The sequence below is a fragment of the Hermetia illucens genome, chromosome 4 (assembly GCF_905115235.1).
Source record: "Hermetia illucens chromosome 4, iHerIll2.2.curated.20191125, whole genome shotgun sequence".
Lineage (NCBI taxonomy): Eukaryota > Metazoa > Arthropoda > Insecta > Diptera > Stratiomyidae > Hermetia > Hermetia illucens.
In genome coordinates, this window is record NC_051852.1 from 172,780,925 (window position 1) to 172,800,081 (window position 19,157).

At 38.9% G+C, this 19,157-nt stretch overlaps 1 protein-coding gene and 2 non-coding genes across 5 annotated transcripts in view; 2 read left to right on the forward strand and 1 right to left on the reverse strand.

The window, feature by feature from the left end:
• Window positions 1–603: 603 nt before the first annotated feature.
• The window catches only part of LOC119653634 (GTP cyclohydrolase 1), a 33,064-nt gene continuing 14,510 nt past the window's right edge, over window positions 604–19,157 (reverse strand). For all 3 annotated transcript variants that reach the window (XM_038058413.1, XM_038058414.1, XM_038058412.1), the window contains 3 exons: window positions 7,572–7,737; window positions 7,097–7,213; window positions 604–1,763 (listed from right to left, as the gene is read on the reverse strand). In XM_038058413.1, the coding sequence (XP_037914341.1) occupies window positions 1,634–1,763; window positions 7,097–7,213; window positions 7,572–7,737 (413 nt within the window). In that variant the 3' untranslated portion in view covers window positions 604–1,633. The remainder of the gene's footprint in view (window positions 1,764–7,096; window positions 7,214–7,571; window positions 7,738–19,157) is intronic.
• Window positions 6,013–6,083, forward strand: Trnag-gcc. Its single transcript has one exon. It is a non-coding gene; the product is annotated as a tRNA-Gly (tRNA).
• On the forward strand, window positions 8,265–8,336 carry Trnaw-cca. The gene has a single exon. It is a non-coding gene; the product is annotated as a tRNA-Trp (tRNA).

Sequence of the window (19,157 nt, forward strand, 5' to 3'; positions counted from 1 at the left end):
GCCCTGATTCAATATGGATTGTTGCGCCAACGATTATTATTATTATTCTGACTGGCCACAATTCACTAGTTGGGTATATGTTTAGAATAGGAATTCTACAAGATGATTCGTTCTAATTCTGCAATGAGGAAGGCGAATTTACGGAACATTTCTTTTGTGAGTGCCCCGGATATGGACGTATCAGACATCAGATTTTTTATGTTGATGTGCTCCAGTCGTAGCGGGTAGCATCACATCCAATTTCCAATGTATTTCATCAGTTCTGACTTTGGCTATAGAATTTAGTATGCGATAATGCTTGCCTGGGTACACCATCTATATTAGCTTATAATTGAGCACTTTACACACTTTTAAATTAAAACTTAATTAAAACTAAGAATATATTTTTTGTCAATCGTTTGTCACGTTAATCTCTGAACTTTAAACACTTCCGCGTCTACCATAACTTCATATTTTATTGATTCCACGTTAGTTTTAAGATTCTAGCAGCATTTAAGTGAAATTGACAGGTAGCACTTACCACCATATTTGACACAATTGGAATAAAACGCAATCCTAATAAAATCCCTATAAAATATACAATATTATTAAAAACATTTTCCATTTGCTTCAATTTTTTTATTATCACATAATGAAAATCAACAATAACGTTAAAGTATAGCATTGCTCCCGCTATTAGTAAAGTTAACCTTGTATGTTTCTGTGTTATAATGTTGCGCTCTCTTATCACACGTTGACTCATCTTGTGACATTTTTATGCATATAATATTTTATAATTTATAAATAGCTTTTACAATCAACAATTAATGAGTAATGCTTAAAATGCATATATGCTTCTTCTGTGTTCATTCAAAAATATATGTTTATATCGACTCAATAATAGTTGTTATATACATAATACATTTAACATAATAAATATTAGTTCCTCGTATTTCCTCTACTTGAAAATTCCCTAAAAGCCGATCACAACATGTCGTTAAGTCAGGTTATTTTTTTGAGTATCTTCTAATGTTATTGTTTCTGTATTGAATCTGTTGTATATCTTACTATTTATTAAGTTTAATCTTTCGCTTAATACGTTAACGGCAAATATACAGTAAATATTAAGTGGTCTATTTTTTGTTTGAATTTACACCCTAAACCATTTCAGCTTATTTTTACTGCAAACATATACATATATTTTGATGCATTGATCTTGGTCAAAATACACTATTCCTAAACTATACTATGCTATCAAAATTACGGCAGCAAGTAAGTGTTTATTATTATTGGGAAAATTTCGTACATTTCCAAATATATTTATAATACACGACATACACAAGCATATCACGGAAATATATGTATCTTACGCTCTATACATTAATTCGCATATTAATTTTTGTTGTATACATTACATTGGACCCTGTTCATATGTGTATATGTAAAATTGGTGGTTTTAATCATATCAATCCATCTTTATCTAAAGATTTACTCATCTAAACCTGTTTTTCGCAATCGTGTACATTAATTCTGCTAGCAATTCCGTATAAGTAAGAGTATTCAACGACAAGGAGATAATTTTAGGTTTATTTTATGTTTCACAATAATAATATCTTCAGCGTAGAACCACTGTCCGAGTCAATCTATCTGAAATTTATTTGCTAGTTACTAAATTCAAAAACTCCTCCCTAGTTTTAGGGTCGTCACGAAATACACCCAACATGGTTGATGTCACTGTTTTGCTGTTAATTTTTTGAACTCCTCGCATAACCATGCACATATGCCTGAGAAAAAAAAGGTTATTATTAGTTTGTTCTTTTTTTTTTTACATTGTATTGATTAAATAGTCATATAACAATTCTGTGACAACCACTATCGTTAGAGTCAAAAGTTTGCTGCTGCAATATTTTGGTAGAACGGGGCTGACTATTGTACGGCTTTGCTAGCCAATATGCCAAGCAAAGTTGAGGAAATAATGACATATATATAAATCGATATATCATTTTTGACTTATAACACCGGAAAAATTAAGGAGCATACTTCGAATTAACACGTTTTTGCTTCGACTTATCACACAACATACATATATTTTTAATTCTACACATTTTCATTGTCGGAGTTCGTCCGCTTAGATAAAAGTGGATTGAAAGCAATGTGGATAATATGTTCAAGTTAAAATATTTCTTCTAATTACTGGTGTGGTTGAGCATATGTATTGAATATAGCTCTGAATGTTCACACAAGTGGCCGGTGGTTTCGATTATTAGAAATATTTGAGAGGCGTCAATGTGTTTTATTGATTCCTTGTTTTCTGGATTCTTAACTACGTATTAACATATTTGTTGGTGCACGTGAATAAACTTCGATGGTTGTGAACAAAAGGAACCATCTGAACAAATTATTTTGGTTGATTATGATTGGTTTACAAATTTACATGAAAACGAATGGACATTAGAAGATTATTTTTAGATAAACATTGAGAGCGAGTTAGGTAATTACACTTTCAGATAACGCTGGATAAAGGATCCGTTGCGTTTCCCAGGTTTTATGCTTCATCGTGGGTACCAATCCACGTTTCGCCCTGGGACCTATACTACCCTTTGACCGACTGCTATCAGACAGATAACAAGGAATGCCGAAAAAATTCGCAAGCATATTAAGGCGGGCATTTCTTCACCAGGAAGTGCCATAATAACAAAAACACCGACCCTTTGTATTAGAGAAAGCGAAAAAATTGCTGTGAGCCTGGATTCTCGATATTAACCAGAGAAACATTTCAACTGCAGCCATCCAAGACGAAGAGTTTGTTCAATACCATCAGAAGTGAAAACGAAGGCGATTACAGCCTGAGACAAGTTTTTAATGTCGATGAGACAGGACTTTAATGGCAGCGTTTACCATCACGTACATTTATTTCCAAGGCAGAAGCTACAACACCAGGCTTCAAAGTATTCAAAGACAGGCTTACACTTGTTTTGGGCGGAAATGTCGCTGGCGATTTCAAACTGAAGCCTCTACTGGTGTACCATTTGGAAAATCCAAGGGCTTTAAAAAATATTTCGAAAACCACGCTCAGAGTTATTTGGAGACATAATAAAAAGGTTTGGATAACTTCGGCGTTATTCACTGAATGATTTAGAAATGAATTTTATCAAGGAGTCAAAGAATACTGTAGGAAGAACAACTTATCGCGCAAGGTTTTGCTATTAGTCAATAATTCTCCTGGACATCCTGCAACTCTCAACCAAAGCGATGAAAATGTGAAAGTGGTCTTCCTACCGCCAAATACCACTTTCCTGTTGCATCCTATGGACCAAGGTGTAATTGCTACATTTAGAGCATACTATCTGCGTCGAACTTTCAGGCAGTTGGTGGAACGTTTAGACGATACAATAGCATTGGATAAAAATAGGCAATTATCAATTAAAGAAATCTGGCAAAATTTTGATATTCTCAAGGCTGTTGAAAATATCGAAGCTCTTTGGAAAGAGGTAACTAGTGGCACAATAAACAAAGCCTGGCGAAAATCTGGTTAGAAGTGGTTGAGTTTTCTTCTGGCATTGATATCGACAGCGTATCAGAAATCAACGGAGAGATTCTTGAGATTCCGAAAATTATAGGCTTTGACGAAATCTATGAAAAGGATATATTTCACGTAATTAATATTCCTGAAGTTCCACTTTCCAACAAAGAATTGTTGAATTTTGTAACAGATGACACAGAATTGGTACAACAAAATTTAGACGAGGGAGAAAAAGAATTTTCAACCAAAAAAATTTCCAAATTTCTGGAACACATTGAGAAGGGGTTGGAGTATTTGGAGGATGATCGAGACAATGAAAGAAGGCAGACGATGTCCTTTTCAATAAGTAAAAGTATTGAATGTTGAATGTCAGCATCTGGGACAGCTTCTCAACTACAAAACTCGACAGGGATCCATTGTGATTTGTCATCAAGTGATGAAGAGTGAACCATGAATATTCATATTTATATACATGTGTACTTTTGTAATCATTTGCACTTTTATAATATTTTCTAATAAATCCTCTTTATTTTGATAGTATAAACTAAAAACGTTTACATTTTTGTATGTATTTTGAATTGATTCTTAATAGGTGCTATATGCGTAATGTTAGTTTTGGTACTTCATAAGCAACAAGCGATAATTAACGAAGAATTCTACTCTTCTTTTCCCTATGCATACGAGCATATATTTCTTACGTTTTGATTTATAACGCACTTTCATCTTCTTTTTCTTCAGCCTTTGTCCCGTTCACAAGCGGGGTCGGCTCGTCGTGATCGGCTTCGCCATTTGGCTCTATCGAATGCCTGATCCAGCGTATCAAGCCACCGTTGCTTAGGTCTGCCCTTTGGTCGTTTACCATCGACGACGATGTTCAGACCAATCTTGGCAAGTGAATTCTCGTTTGCACGAATTGCGTGACCATACCATCGAAGACGCCTCTCTCGCAACTTTTCCACGATCGGTGCAACCCCATAACGATATCGGATATCCTCATTTCGGATGTGATCTAAACGTGTGACGCCATTAGTCCAACGTAGCATATTCGTCTCCATTACCGCAAGACGCCGTTCATTGTCTTTTATGGTCGGCCAACACTCAGAACCATAGAGAGCGACTGGACGGACGACATTGCGGTAAATTTTAGATTTGAGACGTTCGTTGATACGTCGATCACAAAGGACACCAGTTGTAGAACGCCACTTCATCCAGGTTGCATTAATGCGTGAAGCAATTTCATAACGCAGTTCTCCATTGGTTGATAGCGTTGAGCCGAGGTATTTAAATCGCTCAGTTCTGGGCAGATCACTGCCGCTGACAGTGATTGTGCCTGTTTCATGGGGATCGGTCGTCAAAAATTCAGTTTTGTTTAAATTCAATCTGAGACCGTGTTGCATGAGGCAATCATTCCATTTTTGAACAAGTTGCACGAGATCATTTTTTCTATCAGATGCTAGGAAAACATCATCAGCATAAAGTAGTGTGTAGGGCGCTGGACGTTGGATATCCCGTGTGACGGTGTCCATAACAAGGACAAAGAGGAGTGGTGAGAGGGCACTTCCTTGATGAACACCAACAGAGACACGAAGCGGTTTTGATACACCCGCCATACTTCGAACTTTACTTTTCGGATCGTGGTAGAGCAATTGAAACCAGCGCACGAAGTGTTGTCGTAAAGCATACCAGATGAGTTCGTGAGGTACACGGTCAAACGCTTTCTCTAGATCCAGAAAGGCAATGTAAAGAGGGCGATGCTTCTCACCGTGTTTCTCCATGAGTAACCGCGCAGCGTGTATTGCGTCAGTAGTTCCGCAGTTCTTGACAAATCCGGCTTGATTCACGGTTATTTGAACGATTTCGCGAATACGGTTGTCAAGAATGCGTTCAAAAATCTTCATGGTATGGGAGAGTAACCGGATCGGACGGTAATTTGAACATTCTGCTGGGCTACCTTTCTTTTTCCATATTGGAACAGTGGTAATTTCTTGCCAGTCAGATGGTGTTCTTCCTCAGTTGCGCTGACTGGTGGAACTGCTCCAAATGTCGGCAATGATTGTGGAAGTGGAGGATGAGCAAATTCTTCAGTTGAAATCTGCTCGAAGTATTCTCGCCATCTATCCGTTGCGGCTCGATGGTTGGTAAGCAAAGTACCGTTCTTGTCATTAACACAACAGAAGTGTTCGATATCCTGTGTCCGTTCATCACGGCTTTTAGCAAGTCGATACAGATCTCTTTCGCCATCCCGAGTGTCCAGTTTATCGTAAAGATTTGTGAAATGGTTCGCTCGGGTGACAGCGACCGCTTTCTTTGCTTCCCGGTTGGCATTCTTATAAATTTGCCAATTAGCAGGCGTTTTATCGTCGAGAAATTTGTGGTAGAGACGTTTCTTTTCACGGACCTTCATTTATAATACAGTTTCATGGAACCAATTAACGTGATAAGTCAAAGTATGCTTGTATTAATTTATTCTTATCTTTAGTAAATACACTGATTGACAGTTATTTCTCGCAGCATCGGTGGTTCAGTGGTAGGATGCTCGCCTGCCACGCGGGCGGCCCGGGTTCGATTCCCGGCCGATGCAAACTTTTTTGCTTAACGACAATAATTCCAATACTCTGGCATTTCCGGGACCGGGAAACAATGACAGAAAACTTTTCTCCATTTTATACGCCATGCCTTTTTGGAGAATTATTTTTAACAACAACAATGACGAAATCTCTGAGCGATACCATGACCGTCCGGTTGTGAATAAAATCCGGCTCAATAGGTTACGGTGGGCGGGTCACTTAATCCGTATAGATGAGGATGATCCCACCCGGAAAGTCTATAAGGGCAATATCTGTGGTAGAAAAAGAAGACGAGACAGACCCTGCCTAAGATGGAGCGATGGCGTAGGCCAGGATGCCAGACAGCTTTTAGGGATATCGAATTGGTGGACCTCGGCGTAAAACTGGGATGTCTGGAGTTCCTTATTAAGGCAGGCCTAGACCGGATACCGATTGTTGCGCCGTTGATGATGATTATGATTTTTAATGTAAATACAGTGGTAGAAATAAAGACAGTTGCGCGCTTTCTGATTATACTACAAACTGAAATTCCATTTATGAAAAATTTTCGCGTTTTTTTCTGATAGTGAATTTTATGCCTTCAAAGACAACTAAGGACTAATTTTCGAAGCAAAACTAGCGGAAAAACTCTGATATAAGGTATGATATTGGAAAGTTTGAAAAGAATCGTACTATTACTAAAAAAGTTACAGTTGGGGTACCAAAAGACAGCAGAGATATTAAATTTCTAAACATTAGCTATGTACAAATGAAATCACCATGTAATGAAATATTCTCGGATATAAAATACACAAAACCTTTCACACCTGGCGTCGAGTTTTGGTTTGTGATTTGTTTAATTTCCAAAGTAAGTACGAATTGATTTTATTGGAGAAGCTGTTGCCCTAAACTCCATAATGAGTCGTCTTCTTCGCTTTAATTTAAATTTTTGGTTTGAAATTTACTTTAACTCCAATTATGATACAAAAAGGTAGTCAAAGTAGTAAAAGGTCTGCTCATATAGGAATAAAATACAAGTTATACTTACACTCCTTCAATTACAACAGCCACGCCAGCTGGTTGAACCGCTTGAGTTACAGCAACTGCAATCTGCTTTGTGAGCCGCTCTTGCACTTGCAAACGGCGTGAGAATATTTCAACAATCCTGTAAAATCAAAATATATCTTTTTAATTTTGTTTATTAATTTGTCGATGAAAATGAAATGAAAGAGAAGTGAAATGCGGGTAAGCTTATGTAAAAACATATCTAAACAGAATTTTTCCTTTTACCTACAACAAAAGTCTTCAATATCCATTGGTTGCTGACTTTATTTCCCAAAAAAATGGCAAAAAATATAGAATTAAATGAAATTATACCCTGAGAAAGAGTGACTTAGCTGCAATCTTCGAATACACATTTATTTTTTTTCGCTACAGAAAAGATTTAGTCTTTTGAATACAGTATTGAAATGAGGATTGCAGCTATATGTTCGTACGAGATGAAAGCATTCATATGAGCTTACCTTGCTAATTTGCTGAGTCCAAGAATTTTCTTACAAGGAAGATACCCAATAGATACTTTTCCATAGAATGGAACCAAGTGATGCTCGCACATTGAGAACATTTCAATATCTTTAACAACGACCATTTCATCGTGATCCTCGTCAAACACGGCACCATTTAAAGCCTCTGAAAAAAACCAACAAATTATTTATTCGTGTTTTGGAAAAAAAGAGAAAATACAAATGAAAGTCCCAAGCATGTGGCAATTCAGTTTAAAGAGCAGCAAGAAAAGTACCCGACACTTTCTACATTAAATATAGTGAATTGACGGCGAAGGTTCTAACAGAGTCGAAATAAACGCTAACATTATTTGCTTATATCGCGTTGCTATAATGCCGCCCAATTCTTATGTAAGATTTGGTTGTAGGTTGTACTTTTCGATCCTTCATGTAATGTTAAAACTAAGGCTGATTTTAAAAAGTATGAATCGCGACTTTTCATTGATTGTTGTTACACTTAATGGGAGATAAATCAATTTACGTTTTACTTTTACCTACAGGAAAACTCTCATAAATTTAATGCAAATTTATACATCTTATCTGTACAATTTTATAGGTTTTGTGATTTTACTAAATTTTTCAATTCAAGAAATGTTTTAGTTAATCTCAAATAGATGTTGATGTTGAGTTACTATAGAAAAAGTAACATGAAGAGACTCCGTGGCGCAACGGTAGCGCGTCTGACTCCAGATCAGAAGGTTGCGTGTTCAAATCACGTCGGGGTCAAGGTTCCCCGCTTTTTTTTTCTCCCCACGTTTTATTTTTTTTCTGTTAAATCGTAAATACTGTATTCCACCGCTCAGAGAATTGTCCAAATCTGTTACCGCTTTAGCAAAAAAATAATGGGACGCTACGATCTGAGCATTCATATTTCACGATTTACCCATATACGCTTGTACGCATGTGCGCGTTGGAGTACACAGTGGAAATAGCAATTTACTATAACTTTCTTTTCATCTCTCTTCTTCGATTAAAATCTGATTACCGGGAATGGACTTAAAGTTTCGAAAAGCATTTTTTTGGGAGGAAATAGCATAAAATGGTGCAATTCATGTAGAATTATACTGCTCGCCTCTCCTAAGCAAAGTAGGCAATCAGTAGCGAAATGTCGAATGTAAACCGGAAATATATGGTTAATTGGGAAGTAGATTAGTTTTCACCCAAAAAAACGATTTTGGTACTATATCTCGCATTGCGCAACAGCTTGCAGATCCTTCCATGGCCTAATGAAATACGTTAACGGTAGGCACCCATCCACGATAATGAGCACCTAATGGTAAACAACGATTTCGTTACAAGAAGTAACAAGTTAATTGAAGAATATTCCATTAAAATCTGCCTATCATGCATCACATTTTGTAATCCCACGTTTTATCCTCAAATCCCCGCTTTATTTTCACTACACACAAACGCTCAAAGCTTTGAATTATCAGTATTTTAAATTTCAACCAAATTCGAACGCTCTGTTTCAGTTGAAGATCTTCAGCTGTCAAATTACGAAGGAACCGTAACTTTGTAAGCATTTTGTAGATAGAGATAAATGAGCCTAATACATTTAAAGATACCATAAAATATTCAATCGACCCAAGGTTCGAATCCCGGTCAATAGAAGACCATTTTTTTGCGGCCTGGGAATCTTCCAAAAAAGTAAGTTTTATCGTCACTTAGGTAAAGATGCGAGTGGAATTTCTTGTGCAACTTATTGTACGGGCGTTATTTCCACCAAATGGGTGCATAGTATAGCTATAAGTTCTGTCAGTCGATGCGTATAGCGAGAAATGTTAACCCGCCGAAACGGGTAACACTGCTCACGGAGAGTACCTAACCATACCCCACTTCCGTCAGACTTTCAGGTTCCGAAGGTCAGTAATGCGTGAACGACAACACGATGAAGTTCGGTAACTACGAAAAAAGAATCGCGATTATTGCGTTGCACCAATGTGGGAATACGTCGAAAAAGATTCATAGTTTGTTAAAAAATCTGCCGGTAAACGAACAATTCGATTTTAGGACATTAACTCGATACCGCGAAACAGCTGATGTGGTTGACAAGCCGCGGGAGGAAATACGGCGAACTCGGTGTGGTGCTCTCCTGCAATGATTTCCCGATAAAAAATATTGCAAAATTCTATTTTCTGATGAAAAAGTTTTCACTCTCGAGGAAAAATTCAACCCAGAAAATGATCGAGTATAAGCTCACAATTGTTATGAAGCCAAAGAAAATGCTCCGCGAGCCCAACGTCGTCACCATCCGACTTCTGTCATGGTATGGTGGGGCGTCTCATATCACGGAGTAACTGATATTCATATCTGCGAGGCCGACATCAAAACCAATGCGAGCGTATACGAAAAGATGTTAGAGGATGTAGTCGCACCATTGAGTGAATCTCTATTCGCTGGAAAGCCGTGGTGCTTCCAGCAGGACTCGGCCCCCTCTCACAAAGCTAAGATAATTCAGCAGTGTTTAGCGGCACATGTCCCTGACTCCATAACCACGGAAGAATGGTTTTCGGGCAGCCCAGATTTGAATCTTCTGGACTACAGCCTTTGGGCTAGGTTGGAGGAGACTGCTTGCGATCCGACTTACACCGATTTGGGGAGTTTGAAAGCCAGCATCGTGCCTGCATCTCGAGAAATGCCGCTTCATACCGTGCGTGAAGCGGTCGATGCATGGCCTTACAGACTTCGTGCTTGTATAGCTGTTAGCAGCGGCCATTTTGAATATATTTCTTTTGTTTGAAAGCTCCATGTTTCCCTTTTCTAATGGTGTACTTTTCGATTGATTTAGTTTATTACTTCGTGAGAAATAAAGATTTACTTGACTGACAGAACTTATGGCTATACTATGTAGTATAATTAATGAGCATAACACAACGACGATGTTTTACTTGTCGGAAGTTGTTTCATAGCTTGTTACCATTACTGTCGAAATGTAAGGTAAATTGTCGAATTGTCCTTTCACGTAACCATTTAACATTTTAACACCTTTCTGTTAAAAACTTAATGAGAACTTCAAAAGCTGAGATGACCTCATATGAAGTGTTCGCCAATCACCGCGTTTTCATTCCCCCGTTGTGAGAATTTGATTTTTAAGCTATTATAATTAATAAGTAAGCGTTCCGAATCGGTTTTTTTCAATGATGGCGATATATTAACTGGGCAGGTGAAATTACTATTTCGGGGAAAAAAAATTTATTGCCCAACACAGGGAGTCCGTTCCCCGCTTACAGTTAGCTATCCGAATTTTTAATTTATATAGTTGATTTGAAACAATGTAAAGCTAATGTATATTCTTATCCAACGCAGATACTGAGTGTGCCAAGACATAGAGGAAGCACCTAGCCACGATTCTCAATCGAAAAACATCTCATGAAGTTTCAATGAAATGACAAGCCACGGTAATATGCGGATACAGATCGCTCTTTCATATAAAAATAAAACATCATCACAGTCATAAACCTACTCAAGCGGAGAAAAATAATCAAGAATAATCTTCCGGCAGAACTGTTAATTACCCTCATAGTAGAACAAAATCGTAAATTGTTTATTTCTGTTGCTAACATACTAAATTCTATTTCTGTCGTGTTTCGGCAGAATTGCGAAATGATGTTTCTGATTTATGCGATAACAACATTTAAGACAGATATTTTGCTGGCACAGACATTTGTCTGAGACAGTAGATGTTAGTCTGAGTCTGGTTTGTCAAGAACTGCGGAACTACTGACGCAAAAGACACCGCAGGTTACTTATGAAAAACACCGTGAAAAGCAATGAATTGATGGATCTAAAAGAGGCCTTTGACCGTGTGCCACACAAGCTTGCCGGGTATACAATGTGACATAGTGCCAAATTTCTCCATCATGATCCGAAGAGTAAAGTTCGAAGTGTAGCAGGTAAATCGGTCCGTGGCCCTGTCGATAATCATCAAGGAAGAACCCTCCTGCCCGTTCTCATTGTTCTTGTTATTAACACTGTCATGCGAGGCATCCAACGTGCTTTACCTTGCACACTGCTTTATGATAAAAAGACATCCCAGCATCCCAAAATACAGCTAAAAAGCCTTACGCAGCATGGAACAAAAAAGGAGTTTTTGAAGACCGACCGCCATGAAACAGACACTATCACTGTGGGTAGTAGCGACCCGCTGAGAATTTATCGATTTAAATACCTCGGATGAATGATATAAACCAGCAATGGTGAACTGCGCTACGATATTGCCTTATGCACCGGCGACACTTGAATAAAATGGCTTACCATAACTAGTGCTCGGTGTTATTAGCACATCAATGAACGTCTCAAATACAAAATCCTCCCCAGTGTCATCTGCCTGTCGTGGAGAAATTGCAAAAAGAATTGCAAAAAGACGATGGTATTTCGATGATGTGGCATGTCATTTACGCTAATAAGAACTCACTAGCTTAGATTAGCCTGATCATCAAGGTCGATGGGAAACGACCACAAGGCCGACCGAGCCAATGATGGCTTGATATAATAGATGATGATATAACAGTTCTCGATTCCACCCGAACCAAACCTATGACCGTGAAAAATTGTGCATTCGAACCAGAAGAGACAACGTTACCATTGAACGAGACAAAGGCTAAAGAAAAGGAAGTGCAGTGAAACAGACACAGTTCCATGTTATCAGGTATATAATCATATTTTGAACACATTTAACTGAAAATCCTTGGGTGTAGGAAAAAAAGATAGCATATTTTCAAGCAGGACAAATCCTATACAATTATAATATTTGATCCCCGTAACATCCAAAAAGTGCCACTTTACTTATCAGACTAATAGTTAAAATGATCGAAAAAACTTTTGTTCCCGATCTAGATGTTCTTGTACTAGCCACATTGAAACCCTTCGTATTATTGTGAACCAAGGTGCTGAATTTAGATTTCCGTAGGCGTAGTTGACCCGTTATTCTCTTATTTTTTAGCAGCGTATATTTCTACATAATGCCTAAACCTTAAGCAGCTGACTATAACAACATAAGATCGAGAATAATATATAGAAAGGACAATTGGAGCACCGGCGGCCAGCTAACTTCCAGTTCTATACCTACTGCGCTATAACTTTCGAAAAAAATCATAGACGCATGGAATCAATTTTACTTGCATCTATGATTTTTTTCGAAAGATAATGACAAAATCACAATCCTTTATCTACCAGACTATAAATTTCTCTTCCGCATTATTACCCACTAATGACGGACTGATGACGGACCGCAGGAGTACGGCGTTTCCGCGGGTGTTCCGCAGGGCTCCGTATTGGGCCTACTACTGTGAAACATCATGTACAACGATGTACTTAATCTTCCCCTTCCGGAGGAAGCCACAGTGGTGGGTTACGCTGACGACATTGCACTGGTTGTTGTCTCAAAGCATCTCGAAGATGCGGAGTTATACTCAAACGAGGCAATCAGTGCTGTCAAATGCTGGTTAGAGAACTCTGGTCTGACGCTTGCGGAGGAAAAAACGGAAGCGGTCCTCATCACGAAGCGCCGGAAGAGAAATTACGCCTGTGTTAGAGTCGGGAATCATATTATCACTTCCAAGCCGGCCATCAAATACTTGGGGGTGGTGATAGACAGGAAGCTCAGCTATAAGCAACACGTACAGTATGTTTGTGATAAATCATCCAAAGCTAGTATGGCCCTGGCCAGGATGATGCCGAACGTGGGAGGGCCACGGCATACCTCTAGGTTGCTTATAGCCAGGGTGGTGACCTCAATCATGCTCTATGCGACCCCAGTTTGGAGCGAGGCGTTGCGGATGTCAGTTAACACTAGCAAACTGAATGCAGTCTACAGGAGGACAGCTCTGAGGGTATGCTCTGCCTTCAGGACTGTTTCATATGATGCAGCATTCGTCATCTCTGGAATGATGCCGATTGACATCTTGGCAGATGAGATGGCGAATATATACCATGCGAAGCCAATCTCTCCCTTATTGCAGACGAAGAAGGCTGAGAGGGAGAGATCCATAAATAGATGGCAAGAGCGGTGGGAATGCTCGGGAAAGGGTCGGTGGACTCACAGGCTCATTCCTGCCATCAAGAAGTGGTTGGAGAGACGACACGGTGAGATTAATTATAATCTCACCCAGTTTCTCACGGGACATGGAGGATATCTCCAATACCTTCACAGGTTTAAATTGGAGACCTCACCCGACTGTCCAAATTGCGATGGAGTCCCAGAGGACCCAGAGCATGTATTCTTCCACTGTCCGGGATTTGTGGAAGAAAGGAGGAACTTAGAGGAGACTCTAGGAGAGGTGCTGGTACCAGAAAATCTGGTGCTGAAAATGCTAGCACATCAAGAGAATTGGGATGCGGTCAACTCCATGATCGCATCAATTCAAAATAAATTGCGAAAGGCAGAGGAAAAGAGAAAGACGCGGCCACGTGCGCCGCGTATAGAAGAAATGGGATTAAGCTAGAGTGAGCTGACTCCGCCCCGTGATGTAATACCTTATGGTGGTTCCGCGGGGCAGGGAGGGATTCGGGGGTGGTTTTAGCGGGTAAAAATCCCACACGCTGGTGTGTCCAGACCAGTGTCTTTTGAAGATTTCCACCTCCTCAAAAAAGACAGACAGACAAACAGACAGTAAACCGATTTTAATAAGGTTTTGTGTTTACACAACACCTAAAAAACGGAAGTAAATAATTCCAGAAAACAGTTCACAATATATCTTTTATTTCAAGAAGAATTCTGGGGGTACGTTTAGAGCCTTTCTTCTGCGTAATTAAAAATATTAATAAAATATAGCCTTACTTGCCGAGTTGTGACAGTGTTGGCAACTTGGCAACATCGATACTAGTAATGATGTTAAAATAAAAAACTGGCTTATGCTGCTGCCAAGACAACAGTGAGTATAATTCACATCATGACTGACGTTACATATTAAATTCCTTTCAGTAAGGGGTCGCATTACTAAACATTCAATTAATATAAAATCCAAAGATTCAAGTACCATAATCATGGCCTTTTCCTTCCTGCATAGACAAGCAAGCCATAAAACGTGACTTTTCCCATTGTTCCCCAATTTTATTTTATTCGTTCCCTGGAAAAATATGTGATACTAAGTAGAGCAATAGAAATCATCTTATCGAATCAATTCCGATTTTCGCTCGTTTTCTCATTTCTTTATAATAATTCCCAGCACAATAGTCCCAGCGTATAACTTGAATCCGACAAAGGAACAAGGGTTGCAAATTCCATTTTTACAAGAGGAATCAGTTTGAAATTAAGCTTGTATTAATCCTTCTGTGGAAATTAAGAACTTCTTTAATAATGTCAGCGTTGATACAACTGACAAATGGTTATTGCTATACATATATTTGTACGCTAAAGTTCTACTCTATTCAATATGGACCATATTGATTAGGAACACCTAGAAACTTGAATACTTTTCTTTGGCAGAATACCCAATGTTTATTTTCCGGCAATATTCCCAACTAGCTAGCAACAAGCAATAAATCAAACAAAGTGAATTTCACAAAAAAAAAAAAACACTCACTAGGAATTGGTAACACAATTCAATAAATGTACACTATTGAGCCAAAGGAAAAAGGTAGGTAAAACGATATTTTCCTTCACCCCCATAGAGTTAAGTATCTTAAAAGTCAGACGGTTCCCGTAAGAGTGTTAGCAGAGAGCGCCTACGATACATCAAAAACCTTTTACTCGAAGGATTTTCCCTATCCTTCCTCTTACATTTGTGCTGATGATTTAAGGAGCTGTTGTCAGCTGGAAGGATGCTTATGCTATTGCCGTCACTAGACGACGACCATATGAACTACTTTTCTTCTCTCTCGTCCGGATAATTGTGGCTCCATGAAACTCTGGTGATTCTCTTGTGACTGCTTCCCCCATAAGTTTCATTGTTGAATTATTCACTTGAAATATTCACAATGGACCGATTGTCCCCTTTTCTTTTATTAATTTGTTCAATATGTTCTTCAGTTGTGATTTTCTTTTGTTTTTACATTTAGATACGTGACCGGTTGATTTTATAGGACCAAAATTGATTTATTGTCATTAAACAAAATAGATGACCCTTGAATATGATAAGTTCCTCCAGGATATCGTTTGCCATGCCACACAAAACTTATTTTTCCTCCTAAGTGATTGTGTGTTTACCTTAAAATCTTAAAGGAAAACATTTTCCGATACTAATTAAATTGTGCCAGCAATGCTTTCACGATGCGATGGAACGAATCTAATTATGCAACAGGAAGTAGGCAAAGGTTCTTGACAGGCCTGGGAGTGGGTGAAAGAGATTCTCATGAACAATGAATGAGTGGGAAGTGAGATCATATATGATAGCAGAAATTTTTTCATTTTCACAACATTTAAGGCTTCTGAGCTGCTTTGTTTCGTTTCCTAAGCTACATCATTTCTTAGGATCCCTCAGAAACAGACGTGGCGAAAGGGAGGTGGAAAGGGGGGATTTCCCGCGCCCGGCATAGTTTTTACCACAAACTAATATAATTTTCACTCCGGGCCCGGATTTTTTTTCTACGCCCTACTCACAAACTTGTCCTTCGAAAGAGTTCTGTAAAAACTCCTACGAAACAAACGATATGGGATATGTTATTTTATTATATAATTGTTTTATGTGATGTGATATTACATCGCACCATATAGCGTATTAGGGCAGCAAGTGACTGCAACGCAGAGAAGCTCTTCAACGTCAATTTCGAGCTTTATGGGTCCTTATTTATATATGTATTTATTCACATAATTCATCGAAATGATATTACGAGCAGAGATTCCATTTTCATTTTATGTCCAAGATAGCCCAAAAAGTATATAAACCTTTCGGAGAATATAAGATTTAATTTTCCAAATGGTTTTGTTCGGTGAGATGAAGTACATTGGCTGAAAAACTAGATGTGAAAATGAATAAAACATCACGACGGTAAGGATTTTTCCTCCTGAAGGATGATTTCTTTGGTCGCTTTATCTTCTTCACACTTTACCGTGTAAATGATGGCAATCAATTCGTATGTTATTCATGAAGTTCATGAGATGAGGATACTTTGTTTCTATTTAACAATAATGGCTAATTCAAACCATGATAGCAAATAGGACTTTCTACACTATGGCAAAGTAATAAATACAAGCGGCAACAAACGTCTTTTCTTTTCAGTTAATTTGCTCACCCACTTGAGTTTCACCAATAGAGAAAGGATGCCATAATTGTATTACTTCCTTTGAAAGCAAAATCAGAACTTTTTCAATGTGATTTTATTTCATACTCCATTGGATTGACTTCATGCTGCCAAAGGATGAAGTTATCTCCTTGTTGTCCCCTCATTTTCTACAGGACCTTTGACTGCTCCTCTTTAACATTTCAACATTTAAATAGGATTGTGTGACATGCAAAAGCCTGTCATCTACAGTTCCTGTCCGGTCTAGATGTATGTTTGTTAATCATTTGAATTTGGTCAAATTGTGGGATCCATGGAGGACTATGGAACCAGAGGGAAGGAGTACATGAGAGTGTCGATGATGGAGAATGTCGGATTACGAAAACAAGACGCATCTGCGAAACAATGTATGACTACAATATTGTATTGGCGGTTCAAATTCCATTAACGCGTTATTGATTTTTCCTCATCATATAAGTTTAATATGCAGATCAATCAACTTAATTGTTCATACGTACATAAATCAGCAAATAGAACTACTGTAATATAGTTTGTTGCCGACTGTTTTGAAGGACATGGGGGGGCATAAAATAAATTTCTTCCAATTTTCTAGAATATATAAGTGCCTGAGAATGCACTCAGTTCGGACTTTCGCTGCTTAAAAACAAAACTTCGAGTTTTACAATATACTGGTGGTATCATCCCGCACGGCTTGAAACACTGTTTGACTCACACCCAACAAACGATGTCAAAATATTGTTGGGGGATTTTAATGCGAAAAGAAAACTGGCATCCGAGAATCACTGGGGGACACAACCTCTATGAGGAATGCAATCATAGCGGTCAACGATTTATTGACTTCGTCAGCAGTGGGCATCTTGTCCTAAGCTCCACATGCTTCCTGCACTGGCGCATTCAGAAAAAGACCTGGAAATTACCAGACGCATATATCGTCAACCAAATTGACCACGCCCTCATTGATAAAAGATGGGTGCCCAGTGTATTGGATGTACGATCTTATCGAGGAGTCAATTACGATTCACACCATCACTTGGTGAAGGTACAGAATCTTTCAGTGCACCAATCGCGAATCAACCCTACCGAAATTTTCGCGGCTGATAAACTCTTGAGCGATGCTACGGCCCACGTATATACAGCCGCCCTGGAGGAAAAACTATCACCTATGCTACACGACATTAGCAACACAGATGTACACGGGTTCTGGGGAGAAGCTATAGAAACCATCAAGGAAGTCGCAGAGAAGGTCGTGGGATACAAATCCCGCGGTTTGCAAACTGGCTGGTTTGGCGATGAATGCGGGATATCGTCGCAAAGAACGAAGCCTAGAGACAATATATCAAACGTGCAACCAGGGCAGCTATGGTGAATTTCGAATAGAATAATTAGACGTAAGAAACGGAAATCTTTTGCCGAGCAGTTGCTGAACATTAATGAAACCCAAATTATAGAAACACCTGACAAGCATATAGACTAGTAAATACAAATAAGAACGGTTATCAACCCAGAACTAGCCCCTGGACAAAGATAAAAACATCATCAACGATGCCGATAGCATCAACAAACGCTGGGTGTCCTATTTTGAAGAGCTTCTGAATCCGACACCTGGCGCCCCCATACAAGTAGCAATGGCGATATTGGTGATCCTGGTCCCACTACAAAGATAGAAACATCATCAGCGATGCCGATAGCATCAACAAACGCTGGGTATCCTATTTTGAAGAGCTTCTGAATCCGACACCTGGCGCCCCCATACAAGTAGCGATGGCGATATTGGTGATCCTGGTCCCACTACACATTCCGACAGCAGAAGAAGTTGGCCCATCTACTGCGTTGTGAAAACTAGAGCGGCATTTCACTAGTCTGTTCGTCCTATAAAATACTGAAGAAAATTCTGGAGAATAGAATAAGATCATAGGCCGAACGACTTATTGGCGAGTATCAAGGCAGTTTCAGGCCGGGTTGCTCCACAACCCACCAGCTTTTTACCATTAAACTAATCCTCCAAAATACTGGAAATATAATGTTGATGTCGACTTCAAGCAGGCATACAACAGTACCGATTGTGAAGTACTGTACAACATAATACTGCAATTTGGTATAATAGCTAGAGTAGTACAACGGACAAAGATGGCTATGACCAACTCCATCTAACAGAACGGGATCCAGAACAGGTTGACTAATCCTTTTGAAACACGTACTAGTTTGAAGCAGGGCGTTGGACTGGCGCCGAAGCTCTTCAACCTAGCACTCGAATACGCTACCCGAGCAATGGATACCAATACCAGCGGGACACTACTTATTAAGTCGACACAATTGTTAGCATACGCAGATGAAAAATGACCGATACAGAGGAACTTCTGCATACTC